General features: G+C 34.6%; 1 protein-coding gene across 1 annotated transcript in view; it reads left to right on the top strand.

Moving 5' to 3' along the window:
- Positions 1-12,260, top strand: part of znf512b (zinc finger protein 512B) — a 92,170-nt gene extending 79,910 nt beyond the window's left edge. Inside the window, 5 exon segments of the mRNA XM_048177202.1 lie at positions 1,364-1,465; positions 1,663-1,725; positions 1,840-1,938; positions 10,990-11,061; positions 11,063-12,260. Coding sequence (XP_048033159.1) covers positions 1,364-1,465; positions 1,663-1,725; positions 1,840-1,938; positions 10,990-11,061; positions 11,063-11,359 — 633 coding nt within the window. The 3' untranslated portion in view covers positions 11,360-12,260.
- The last annotated feature ends 1,807 nt before the right edge of the window (positions 12,261-14,067 follow it).

Genomic DNA, 14,067 nt, shown 5'->3' with positions numbered 1-14,067 from the left:
TGTCAAATGATGTAATTTATTTTAAAAGTCTGAGATCTGTTAATTAGCAGTTTATATGGCACAAACAATGAGGATCTCAATTAGTTTGTCATTTCATAAAAAAAACATTATGAAAATATATAGTGATAAACAGTATTAAACTTAAATTTAATAATTATTTTATATTTATTTTATCAGTGAATCAGAGGTAGCTATGTTTCCGTCCAACCTATTTTTATGCAAATTTTGGGTTATAACATAAAAAATACTGGATGGAAAACATAAATTAAAAATGCACACATAAATTTTTTTTTTTTTTTTTTTATCTGATAAGACGACATGCACATAAACTATGATGGAAACACATTTACTGATTAAATCCCTCGATGCGCAACAAAAAAAATTAACGTGACTTTGCCACAACAGAGGATGCGATTGGATAACTGGAATAACCAGCAGACCAATTTCATTGCACAGCTTCTTAAATGTTGTTTTAGTCATTTTGAAGTGTCAAGCCTGACATCAAAATGATTTGGCATAATTACCTCCCAGAAGCGACTCGCACGATTGTATTCCCAAACACCAGGCATCCGAACAAAAGATATATATGACCGTGTTTATTGACAGCATTTTGTCTCTGAGCTCTAAGGCGCAAGTATTTTATAATGTACGAAAAAAGAGCCACGGTGGCTTCCCTGGTTGCAGAAACTTCCATCTTTATTACAGATATTTTGTGTCTATTTGCCAGGAAGTGAAGATTTTGTTTGTTCTCAACACATGGGATGGAAACACTGCTTTATTTGCAAATGTTTTATGTGACATTCCAATTTTGTGCGCAAGTTAAATTCGCAACTTTGGTTGGAAACAGCTGCTGACAAGATCACACTGTCACACTGTACAACTACATGTTGCCACAAAAAGCAAATGTTGTGCTACTTAAAAAATGAGTTAACTAGTAGTGTTTGTATATTTTGTTAATTACTCATATACACATTTGTCTACTTATTTTGTACTTCCTGTACACACTTTGTTTCATATCTGTTTTTGGTAACACTTTACAATAAGATTCATTAGTTAACATTAGTTAACTATATTAGTTAACATGAACTAATAATGAACTGCTCTTCTATAGCATTTATTAATCTTTGTTAATGTTAATTTCAACATTTACTAATACATTATAAAAATCTTGTTAACATTAATTAATGGACTTTGAACTAACATGAACCAAACAATGAACAACCGTATTTTCATTAACTAACGTTAACGAAGATTAGTAAATACAGTAACAAATGTAATGCTCATGGTTAGTTCATGTTAGTTAATACATTAACTAATGTTTAACTAATGAACCTTATTGTAAAGTGTTACCCTGTTTTTTTAGCTAAACTACACACGACCAGGCCTCCCAAACTTCAGCCCTGAAACTGTGGAGACCTGGAAGAATGAGGTGAAGGAAAAAGGATTTATCTGCTGCCCCAATTGCGTAAGAACATTGTCTTGTTTTTCATTTAACAATTACTTTAATAGCTGCTGCCTTGAATGATATCAGTAGATATAGATGTGCTTGAGAAACTGAAGAGCTCTTGAAAATGCTGATTTTTTTTTTTTTTTTTTTTTTTGAAAATTGCTGTTTTTATTGTTCAGTTCTTCTCTTTAAATTTCTCTTAATTTCCATAACAGAACTGTGAGGCTATTTACTCAAGTGTATCTGGACTTAAAGCTCACTTGGCAAGCTGTAACAAGGTAAAAGCTATAAATTATAGATCAATTTTACAACTGTATATAATGTGTATACTTTTAGACTCGGACATTGCTGATACTGTATCAGCTTCACTGCTGTTATTGTTCTCCACACAGGGAGGGGGCGACGTAGGGAAGTACACATGTTTGCTCTGTCAGAAGGAGTTTAACTCTGAGAGCGGCGTGAAGTATCATATCAGCAAGACACACTCTCAGGTAAACCAAACACTCACTCATATTGTATGTTCAGTGCAAGGTAATCTGAGCACTTGCCCTTCATAGTCTTCTAGTATAACAAAATGTGTACTGTTAAGATATGTTCACATCAAGTTCGATATGAATGAACAAGAAAAAAATTAAAGTACACCATCTGTGATGTTTCAATGCTTCCATTGAAGCAATAAATTTTTTTTATTGTAATAATATTTTCAAGTTTAAATACAATTTTGAATATATATATATATATATATATATATATATACAGATGGTAGTCAACCAGAATGCCTATTACCACCGAGTTACCCACCGCGGTGGCAAAAATAAACCAGTTGCATTTCAAAGTTGTTTGCGAAATGACCGCCAGGTGGTGCAAAGAGACATTTTGCAAAACAGCTGCAATTGTTGCATTTTGAAATGCAAGTAACGTTAGAGCTGAAGTCATAAATCAACAATAATAAAAACGCAACATTTATGTTATGTAAGGGGGAAAAAAAACGTCGTTTAGACAAACAATCTATACAAATTTACCAGTTCACATAATATTATTTGTACGAAGAGTGAACTGTTATATAGTCAAACCGAGGAGGCACATGCCCTCTCAGATTTATGAAGCAAGTTAAATTTAAATGCACTGCAGCTTACAAAAGACAAACATTATTAATGTGTGTATATATATATATACTAGGTTAAAGTTATAAACTAGGCCTAATCATTTTATTATTAAATGAAGAAATGAAATTGGTTAACAATGGTTAAAGGTGCCCTAGAACGTTCTTTCACAAGATGTAATATAAGTCTAAGGTGGGTGTCTGTGAAGTTTCAGGTCAAAATACCCCATAGATTTTTAAAAAAAATTTAACTGCCTATTTTGAAGCATAATTAACTATTCACCGTTTCAGGCTGCGGCCCCTTTAAATCTCATGCTCCCTGCCCCCCCGAGCTCTCGACTATAAAACAGTGCATAAACAAAGTTCACACAGCTAATATAACCCTCAAATGGATCTTTACAAAATGTTCGTCATGCATGCTTCGGATCATGTGAGTATAGTATTTATATGGATGTTTACATTTGATTCTGAATGAGATTGATAGTGCTCCGTGACTAACGGCTAAAGCTAACATTACACACTGTTGGAGAGATTTATAAAGAATGAAGTTGTGTTTATGCATTATACAGACTGCAAGTGTTTAAAAATGAAAATAACGACGGCTCTCTTGTCTCTGTGAATACAATAATAAACGATGGTAACTTTAACCACATTTAACAGTACATTAGCAACATGCTAATGAAACATTTAGAAAGACAATTTACAAATATCACTAAAAATATCATGATATCATGGATCATGTCAGAATTACAATGGTGTTTGACCTAGTCTGATGATTCAGCTGTGCACAGATCCAGACGTTATACTGGCTGCCCTTGTGTAATGCCTTGAACATGGGCTGGCATATGCAAATATTGGGGGCGTACATATTAATGATCCCGACTGTTACGTAACAGTCGGTGTTATGTTGAGATTCGCCTGTTTTCCGGAGGTCTTTTAAACAAATGAGATTTATATAAGGAAGAAACAATGGTGTTTGAGATTCACTGTATGTCATTTCCATGTACTGAACTCTTGTTATTCAACTATGCCAAGGTAAATTCAATTTTTGATTCTAGGGCACCTTTAATGTTGTTTAAACAATGATCATATACAAAGTTCACCAGTTACTGATAAATTATGTAAAAAAAAAAAAAAAAAAAATTAACAAACAAAACAAAATAGAACAAACTTTTAGAACAGAAAAAAGAATAAAACTTTTTTAAATATTACAACAAGAATTGGTTCAATTTAACAGAAGTAAATTTTAAACAGAATAGAACAGAAAAAAAGTTTAAAATAGAGATGACAATAGCCTACGATGGGCAACAGTAGGATATTCGTCAGGGGAGCAGCGCGATCAGTGATTATGATTTGAACACAGCACAACACTGTAATAAACAACAAATACACGACAAGACCATCATATCTCGCAGTCAGTCAAAAAAATAGGTGCAATGACGCTGATTATTTTTACTATTGCAGAATGAGACGAATGAAGAGCCATTTTACATTAAGGAACAAATATTACCCAACAGTATGACTGAATTTACATCTGTGTATATATATATATATATATATATATATATATATATATATATATATATATATATAAAAATTATGATATTCCCTATACAGAAAGAGTTTTTAAGTTTTTAAAAACATGGTTGTAAGGATCCCTTTGGAATTTAATATTGAGTTGAATTTTTTTTCATGAATTGTGACAAGAACATGAGTTTAAAGTTTGTACTATTTCTTTTTGCTTGGAAAAACCTGGCATAGTAAAACGAAGTAGCTAAATCATTTCATCTGATCAAGCAAAAGCATCTGTTTTAATTTTTCAATCATTGAAATAATAAAATATTTAGTTAATAAACTTTTAGGACTGAAATACTATGACATGAAGCCTAAATGATTTAATAACTTCATGATCAACACTTCAATAATGCTAGCCTAAAGAATAGCGTTTTAAGTCTGAATTGCGAGTTCTCTGTTTTTAGAAGTCAGAGACGCTCCTCTCCTAACAGATAGTCTGGGGGGTTGGGAGGGCAGTTCAGTAGCTTCATCGTGGCGGTGCAGGAAAATAGAGGAGTGAAGTCGTGCTCTTTCATATGGAGAGTGTCGGAGAGCCAGCTTGATGATCCTTTTTTTAACCTTTTTAAAGGAGCAGGCAAAGCTCCTTTCAGGATAAATCTCTTAATGTGTCCAAATCTCGTTAAGTTATAAATATTGTGATGTAGTTAATGGTTTTTCATAAAAAATTTTCAATTTATGTGTTCAATCTAAAAAGAGTTTTAGAATGTTTGAGCAGTGTTATGATTGTCAATTGTATTATCTAAAAATTAACTGTTGAAGAACACGTTCATGCCAATTCTATAGAAACAAATGCGAGTGGAGTAGTCAGGAACGGATTGGATAGACTAGACTATAGACTATTTATATTAAAATATGTTGATTTATATTAAAATATGTTGATTGTGAAAAGTGAACAGCATAAGTAAGATAGGATACATCATATTCATAAGATGCAAATATGTCGTGAGACAAGGAGTGGGTCAGACATTATTTTGACCACTTAATTTTCGTTTTTTAGAAAGCCTTTCTTTAAAGTGAATTTTGTTTTGTATAAATTTTATCTTATTTTTAATCAATGTTTCATCAACAAATTGCCTGGATTTAATAAATAAGAAGCAAATACAGTAGACAATATAATCAGGATATTGGAGGCGCCGGCGCGATCACTTGGGTTGCGTATAAACTGGAGTCTCATAAATGAACCGAAACTCTCACAGACATGAGAAATATATCTACAGAAAACTTGAAATGTCTACTTTTTAAGCAAAACAAGAAATAGAGAAGAAAAGAAATAGGGCACTCTCTAATTATGTAATCCGTATGAAATGTGCATTTCTCTTTAGGCGCATCCACTACTGCAGAGATGGCAAGTCAGTGTCGTCAAATTCATCTTTTCAGCTGACACTGACACAGAAAACACTAGTTTATTAATAAACAATTTAAATGTCTCCTTGCTATTTTTGACACATTCATAGTTATTACTTTTGCCGGTTCTTTGTGGCAAGCTTTATGTGTGTGCTTGAGTGCGGAATAGGCTGTATTACATAAACGCTCCTTATGGTTTAGTATTCTCTCCAGTATATATTTAAGTTATTAAATTAATATAAATGTGCGATTTGTCAAACGTTTTATTTGTGACAAATAATAAACTAACAAAGCCAGGACTTGAACTCTGATCACTGGATGCAGAAGTCTCCGAAGTTTTGCAGTGTAGTCCACGAGACTGTCATCTGGGTATCACTACGACCCTGTGCAAAGCCTAATTCATGTAGCATAAAGTAATGAAATATTTTCATTACTAATTAAAGAAAATTATGCTGATCATAAACTACTGTATTTCATTCTTAACATAATAAAGAAGCAAAAACACAAATGCTGCTGAATAACATCAGTTAGCGAGTCCTGACGTCTTAATTTTACGATAATTTAGTTTAATTTATTTCAATGTTAATGTTTCAGTTAATGAATCTACTACAAATTAAAAGAAAATTTAATTTTTTAAATTTTTAACATTTAACATTTTTAATTATAGGCCTACATAAAATTTTTTACTTTGCTTAAATTTGATGCAAATAATAAACGCCTACATTTATTTTCAGTTCTACATTTGTACTGTAATTTCAGCACTGTGATAAGGAATTAGTTTAACTACAATGTTTCAGTTGAATTCATCTGCTACCACAGCTCTCAACGAGCTGCGGCAGATTAATACTTGAGAGAATAAACTGACACATTTACTTTGTAATTTTTTAAAAGTCTGTGAATATAGCCACTTATAAAAGCCAAATATCAAATTTGTCCCCAATTTTGTGCCGCAGGAGCAGTATGGTGAAATGTTGACCATGTGTGTGTGTGTATAATTAGGTGCTGGTCAATATTAGAATATCATCAAAAAGTTGATTCTTTTCACTAATTCCATTCGAAAAGTGAAACTTGTATATTATATTCATTCATTACACAGACTGATATATTTCAAATGTTTATTTCTTTTAATTTTGATGATTACAACTGACAACTAAGGAAAATCCCAAATTCAGTATCTCAGAAAATTATAATATTACTTAAGACCAATACAAAGAAAGGATTTTTAGAAATCTTGGCCAACTGAAAAGTATGAACATGAAAAGTACAAACCCAATTCCAAAAAAGTTGGGACACTGTACAAATTGTGAATAAAAAAGGAATGCAATAATTTACAAATCTCATAAAATTATATTTTATTCACAATAGAATATAGATAACATATCAAATGTTGAAAGTGAGACATTTTGAAATGTCATGCCAAATATTGGCTCATTTTGGATTTCATGAGAGCTGCACATTCCAAAAAAGTTGGGACAGATAACAATAAGAGGCCGGAAAAGTTAAATGTACATAAAAAGGGACACCTGGAGGACCAATTTGCAACTTATTAGGTCAATTGGCAACATGATTGGGTATAAAAAGAGCCTCTCAGAGTGGCAGTGTCTCTCAGAAGTCAAGATGGGCAGAGGATCACCAATTCCCCCAATGCTGCGGCGAAAAATAGTGGAGCAATATCAGAAAGGAGTTTCTCAGAGAAAAATTGCAAAGAGTTTGAAGTTATCATCATCTACAGTGCATAATATCATCCAAATATTCAGAGAATCTGGAACAATCTCTGTGCGTAAGGGTCAAGGCCGGAAAACCATACTGGATGCCCGTGATCTTCGGGCCCTTAGATGGCACTGCATCACATACAGGAATGCTACTGTAATGGAAATCACAACATGGGCTCAGGAATACTTCCAGAAAACATTGTCGGTGAACACAATCCACCGTGCCATTCGCCGTTGCCGGCTAAAACTCTATAGATCAGATGGAGAACCTGTGTCTGGACCTGACTACAATGTAGCCCAGGAGACAATGGGCCTACAGATCCAGTTCTGGCTGCATCTATAATTCAGATTTTTAATCTCCGTATCCGCTTACATATATTTATATATAATCTATTTTTAATCTCTATAATAAAAATGTATAATTCAGATTTTGATCTCCATATCCATTTACATATATTATATATATATCTTCCAAGGGTTTTTTCCCTCCTAGGACTTTTTTCCCAGTGTTAGCACGCTGGGTTTTTCTCCTAGGGGGTTTTTTCCACCCCTGGGAGTCAGCCGACATTGGCTTAATGTAGCACCATCTTGTATATGTTACATATTACCACGCTTGCTTGTACATCTTATTTATAACCACTTCTCTTTTTTCTGTGCTTCTAACATGTAAAGCTGCTTTGAAACAATTACCAATTGTAAAAAGCGCTATATAAATAAATTTGACTTGACTTGACTTGACTAGGTCAAAAAAGAAGCCATATCTAAACATGATCCAGAAGCGCAGGCATTTTCTCTGGTCCAAGGTTCATTTAAAATGGACTGTGGCAAAGTGGAAAACTGTTCTGTGGTCAGACGAATTAAAATTTGAAGTTCTTTTTGGAAAACTGGGACGCCATGTCATCCGGACTAAAGAGGACAAGGACAACTCAAGTTGTTATCAGCGCTAAGTTCAGAAGCCTGCATCTCTGATGGTATGGGGTTGCATGAGTGCGTGTGGCATGGGCAGCTTACACATCTGGAAAGGCACCATCAATGCTGAAAGGTATATCCAAGTTCTAGAACAACATATGCTCCCATCCAGACATTGTCTCTTTCAGGGAAGACATTGCATTTTCCAACATGACAATGCCAGACCACATACTGCATCAATTACAACATCATGGCTGCGTAGAAGAAGGATCCGGGTACTGAAATGGCCAGCCTGCAGTCCAGATCTTTCACCCATAGAAAACATTTGGCGCATCATTAAGAGGAAGATGTGACAAAGAAGACCTAAGACAGTTGAGCAACTAGCACTCAGGTGTTATGAGAGCCCAGGTTGTTCTAATAGTGGCCTTCAGCTCTTCTGCATTGTTAGGTCTGGCATATCACATCTTCCTCTTCACAAAACCCCATAGATTTTCTATGGGGTTAAAGTCAGGTGAGTTTGCTGGCCAATTAAGAACAGGGATACCATGGTCCTTAAACCAGGTACTGGTAGCTTTGGCACTGTGTGCAGGTGCCAAGTCCTGTTGGAAAATGAAATCTGCATCTCCATAAAGTTGGTCAGCAGCAGGAAGCATGAAGTGCTCTAAAACTTCCTGGTATACGGCTGCGTTGACCTTGGACCTCAGAAAACACAGTGGACCAACACCAGCAGATGACATGGCACCCCAAACCATCACTAACTGTGGAAACTTTACACTGGACCTCAAGCAACATGAATTGTGTGCCTTTCCTCTCTTGCTCCAGACTCTGGGACCCTGATTTCCAAAGGAAATGCAAAATTTACTTTCATCAGAGAACATAACTTTGGACCACTCAGCAGCAGTCCAGTCCTTTTTGTCTTTAGCCCAGACGAGACACTTCTGATGCTGTCTGTTGTTCAAGAGTGGCTTGACACAAGGAATGCGACAGCTGAAATACCATGTCTTGCATACGTCTGTGCGTAGTGGTTCTTGAAGCACTGACTCCAGCTGCAGTCCACTCTTTGTGAATCTCCCCCACATTTTTTAATCGGTTTTGTTTCACAACCCTCTCCAGGGTGCGGTTATCCCTATTACTTGTACACTTTTTTCTACCACATCTTTTCCTTCCCTTCGCCTCTCTATTAATGTGCTTGGACACAGAGCTCTGTGAACAGCCAGCCTCTTTTGCAATGACCTTTTGTGCAAGGTGTCAGTGGTCGTCTTTTGGACAAAGTCAGCAGTCTTCCCCATGATTGTGTAGCCTATAGAACTAGACTGAGAGACCATTTAAAGGCCTTTTGCAGGTGTTTTGAGTTAATTAGCTGATTAGAGTGTGGCACCAGGTGTCTTCAATATTGAACCTTTTCACAATATTCTAATTTTCTGAGATACTGAATTTGGGATTTTCCTTAGTTGTCAGTTATAATCATCAAAATTAAAAGAAATAAACATTTGAAATATATCAGTCTGTGTGTAATGAATGAATATAATATACAAGTTTCACTTTTTGAATGGAATTAGTGAAATAAATCAACTTTTTGATGATATTCTAATTATATGACCAGCACCTGTGTGTGTGTATATATATATATATATATATATATATATATATATATATATATATATATATATATAAGAGTGTAATGGTACATGTATTTGTCCCAAACCGTACGGTACGGACGTCATGGTTCGGTGCGTGCAGTCAGACGACGAATACAGTCAGTCACAGGCAATCCACACTCCAATCCAGAAGGGGACGGTGCGCGGTAATGCAACTTTGTTTGCTAACCTCCACACAGGAAAAAGTGCAGAAGAAGAACAGATGGTCTATGCATAGATATGTTTTTGTGTAATCTCTCAACCAGTATTTCAACCACGGAAAGACATCAATAAAACAGCTTGAGAATAATGTCTTGCGTAGCATTACATTTACTTCAGGCAAGTCATTTATTGTCCACAGCATGTTAGTTCACTTGAAAAATGAGCTCTAGAGGTGAGCATTTCACTAAATATATACACTATATTAGCTTATATATTCAATATGTATGTACTGAACCTTTATGTTTGTGTACTGTTACATCCCTAATATATATATATATATATAATTATAGTTATAGTTTAATTATTAATTAATTATAATTATTATTAATTATAATTATAGTTGAGTAATCTGCTAAGAAATAATCAGAAGAACATTTTCAGAATTACTTACATCTAATATATCCAAGGCATTTGAATTTAACAAACTTTTAAAAAATATTCTATTTTTAAATATATCTTTAAACATTTAATAGATTTTGAAGAAAATCGGTTCAATCTTTTAATTAACCTTCTAATCTATCTGCTATATTGGCATCTCCACGTTGAATTTATTATTTTAATAACAGCAACATTTCTGCCATCATATAGAGATAATTTTATTACAGAAATATTGAAAAATATAATATTGAAAATGTATAAATCCCACATACTACTCAAGTTTGCATTATCACATAAATATTTTATTGAGCAACATTTCGGTCAGTCAACCATCCTCTGGCTTGCAAGTGATTGAGCTAAGCGTTGATCGTTAAAATATTTTTGTGATGATGCAAACTTGAGTAGCACTATATATCTTTTGGGTATAACAGAAATATTTCTATATATGCTTTTAAATCAATCTTTAGTTTCAGGTTTAGTACACAAAGATAACTTTGTTATTGTCTAAAAATGTTGTACCATGCACAAATCACCTTGTGAAATTTTATGGCTAGTAAATAGTTTCCTTCTAAAATGTTCTACTGCTGAAAATTCATGCAAATCCATTAACAGGCATTTAGACTCTTTTCCTCTTTGAACTTGATGTGTCTCTGTGTGCCACAGAATTGGTTTCGGGCATCTACCAACGAGGTGGCCAACAACAAGAGAAAAGAGCCAGAGAGTAATGGCTTACAGAAAGGACATGAAAAACGTAGTGCCTGGGAAGAAGAGAGGACGAAAGCCCAAAGAGCACCACCTGGTGACAGCCTCCTTTCCAGCAGAGACTAAGAGCTTCAGCCCTGCTCCAGCTCCGATCCCTCCCCAGGTCGTAGCCTCAGCCTCAGAAACCCAAACCCCTGCACCCAACCCCATCACCAACACCCCAACCACACCTTCTGTCCCAGTGGACAGTGGGAATCCAGCCCAAACCAGAGACACACCGCCCCCTATTAAGAAACGAGCCAAACCTAAGAAAGCGCCGACCACTGAGTAACACGGCTTTCACTATGTCGGCACCAGAAGGGATGCTTTCCGAACTACACCGGTAAACTTTATTCAGTTCGGTCACGGAAATGAAGAAAGACACGGAAGAAAGAGCTCAGAAAGATGAACGGAAGAACGAGGGGATGAAAAACAGCAGAAAACAACGATTTGCTCTTGTATTGATTTCACACTGATCTTTGTGTTTTTTAAGCTGAGTATATACATTATGTGTGTGCTTGTGTATACTGATATATATCACTCCTGTTGGTTTTTCATTCCATTTTTATAGTTTATTTTAATAAGTTGTTCACTCTGAAGGGGTCAATAACATTTAAGCTCCCAGTTGATATCTTTTTTTAGAGCAGAAGTTACATTTCTACGTAATTTTTGGGTAGCTACAGTACGTCAACATGTCCGGTGGTTTCATAATGTGTTTGAATGATTTTTTTGAAAAGAATATCAAACTCATTCAATTAGCATGATGAGCTAATTTACTGCATTTTATCCCGGTAATACTCTGCTGTGTATATATAATATCTATATCTATATATGAATATATTCAAAGCAATTCATTTTCGTCCATCAGTTTCAAACAAGGTGCGGCAAAAAAAGGTTGGTCATTGTTTAGTTTGCTTTTCCTCAGATGTGTTTGGGTTTATTTCGTAAGTGGCAGCTGAAGGAAGGGTTGGATTTAGATTGACGGCTGTTGTAACAGTGTGCTACTGTGCAATAGTGTTGCTTTCGTGGTTTCTTGTCCTGTCTCTTGCTCAGAATCGTGAGGGGTCTAAGCCCGTAGCCTTGTGTAACTCCTTATCCCGCATCCCTTTGGGCTGTTTGCAGTAGTTTGTAGTTTGCTGCAGTTGACCCGGAGGTCTTTGTTAAAACCTTTAAATGCTTCGAAAATTGGTAGAGCTGTGTGCTTTCATTTTGTTCGATTGTTTTTATGGGAATAAGAGCTTGTGGTGCTTAACTTTGAAGGAATATACAGTGCAGACGATTAGAGAAATTCAAATCAATAGCAAAATAGAACGTTTGCAGCAGGCATGCGCTGCCTAATAAATGAATGCAGGACAAATTGAATCCTTCAAAGCACAGGAATGCCCATTGACATCTGTGATGTCAACAGTCCTTGCTTAAACTTGAGGGGCCGTTTTTGCATTTAAAATCGTAAGACAAGGGGCAGTGGAAGTTCTATAGATGCGTTTAGACGCTGCAAAAGATGGAATGCGCGTTCAATGGTCAAACACATCCATTTAGCGCATGTTTACATAGAAAAACAATGGGGAAACGCAGTGGAATGCAAAAACGCTTTCTGTGTGAACGGCCCCTTAGACTCAAACTGGCTCCAATGAAAATGAAAGTGGTCGAGTAGAGAAAAAAAAGAAAAAAAAAAAAAAAAAAAAACCCGGAAATTTGGCCGAATCTCACAAAACCTGTCAAGAATAATTTCACCTCAAAATCAAAGCAAAGAAAAAAATTATATTTCACTAAAAGGAAATTAAGCTTTTTTAGGACTATTAATTTTTATTTCTATTGCAACATTATTTTTATGACAGTTAAGTACATTTTACATGCTAGATCTCATGACCGTCATGCAAAAAAGTTTTCATTCCTGTTATATAATTATTTTTATGATAGATAAGTACATTTTACATCCTAGATCTCATTACTGTCATGCAAAAAGGTTTTCATTCTTGTTATATAATTATTTTTGACAGTTAAGCACATTTTGCATCCCAGATCTCATTACCGTCATGCAAAAAGGGTTTTCATTTCTGTTATATTATTATTTTATGACAGTTAAGCACATTTTACATCCCAGATCTCATTACCGTCATGCAAAAAGGGTTTTCATTTCTGTTATATAATTATTTTATGACAGTTAAGCACATTTTACATCCCGAATCTCATTACCGTCATGCAAAAAGAGTTTTCATTCCTTTTATATAATTATTTTATGACAGTTAAGCACATTTTACATCCCGAATCTCATTACCGTCATGCAAAAAGGGTTTTCATTTCTGTTATAAAATTATTTTATGACAGTTAAGCACATTTTACATCCCGAATCTCATTACCGTCATGCAAAAAGAGTTTTCATTCCTTTTATATAATTATTTTATGACAGTTAAGCACATTTTACATCCCAAATCTCATTACCGTCATGCAAAAAGGTTTTTATTTAAAATGTTATGTATTTATTGGGGCTGTCAAGTGATTAAAATTTTTAATCTAATTAATTACAGGACATGGTGATTAATCTAATTAATCACACATTAAATGTAGCTGAGAAATCACCCCCAAAAGATCATTTAAAGTCATTATTGTGTTAAATGAGAAAAGCATCAAATAAACATTACAAAAAGTAGCTTTAGAAAAAATACATTTTGATTTAAAATGGCCACTTTTTTTAATTAAATGATACACTAAATAAGAAACTAAAACTGCTAGTAGGTGGCAGTAAATGTCTAAATGAAAGATGTCTAAATTGAGTCATTCATTCATTCGATTTGTAAATGTCTCTCTTTATGAATGGGCCATTGAATCATTGGTTCACCCGAACAATTCGTTCAAATCGTGGATTCATTCAGAAACGAAGCACCGCTGTGTGTTGCTTGGAGACGCACAACAGTTCTACTGTGGCTTTATAGGTAATATTTCCATTGGCAAATTTGAGCAGAAGCAGACAATTTTTTTTTTTTTTTTTTTTTTTTAAAT

The sequence above is a fragment of the Megalobrama amblycephala genome, linkage group LG24 (genome assembly GCF_018812025.1).
Source record: "Megalobrama amblycephala isolate DHTTF-2021 linkage group LG24, ASM1881202v1, whole genome shotgun sequence".
Lineage (NCBI taxonomy): Eukaryota > Metazoa > Chordata > Actinopteri > Cypriniformes > Xenocyprididae > Megalobrama > Megalobrama amblycephala.
The sequence above is the reverse complement of the archived record's forward strand: the minus strand, read 5'-3'. Positions and strand labels throughout refer to the sequence as shown.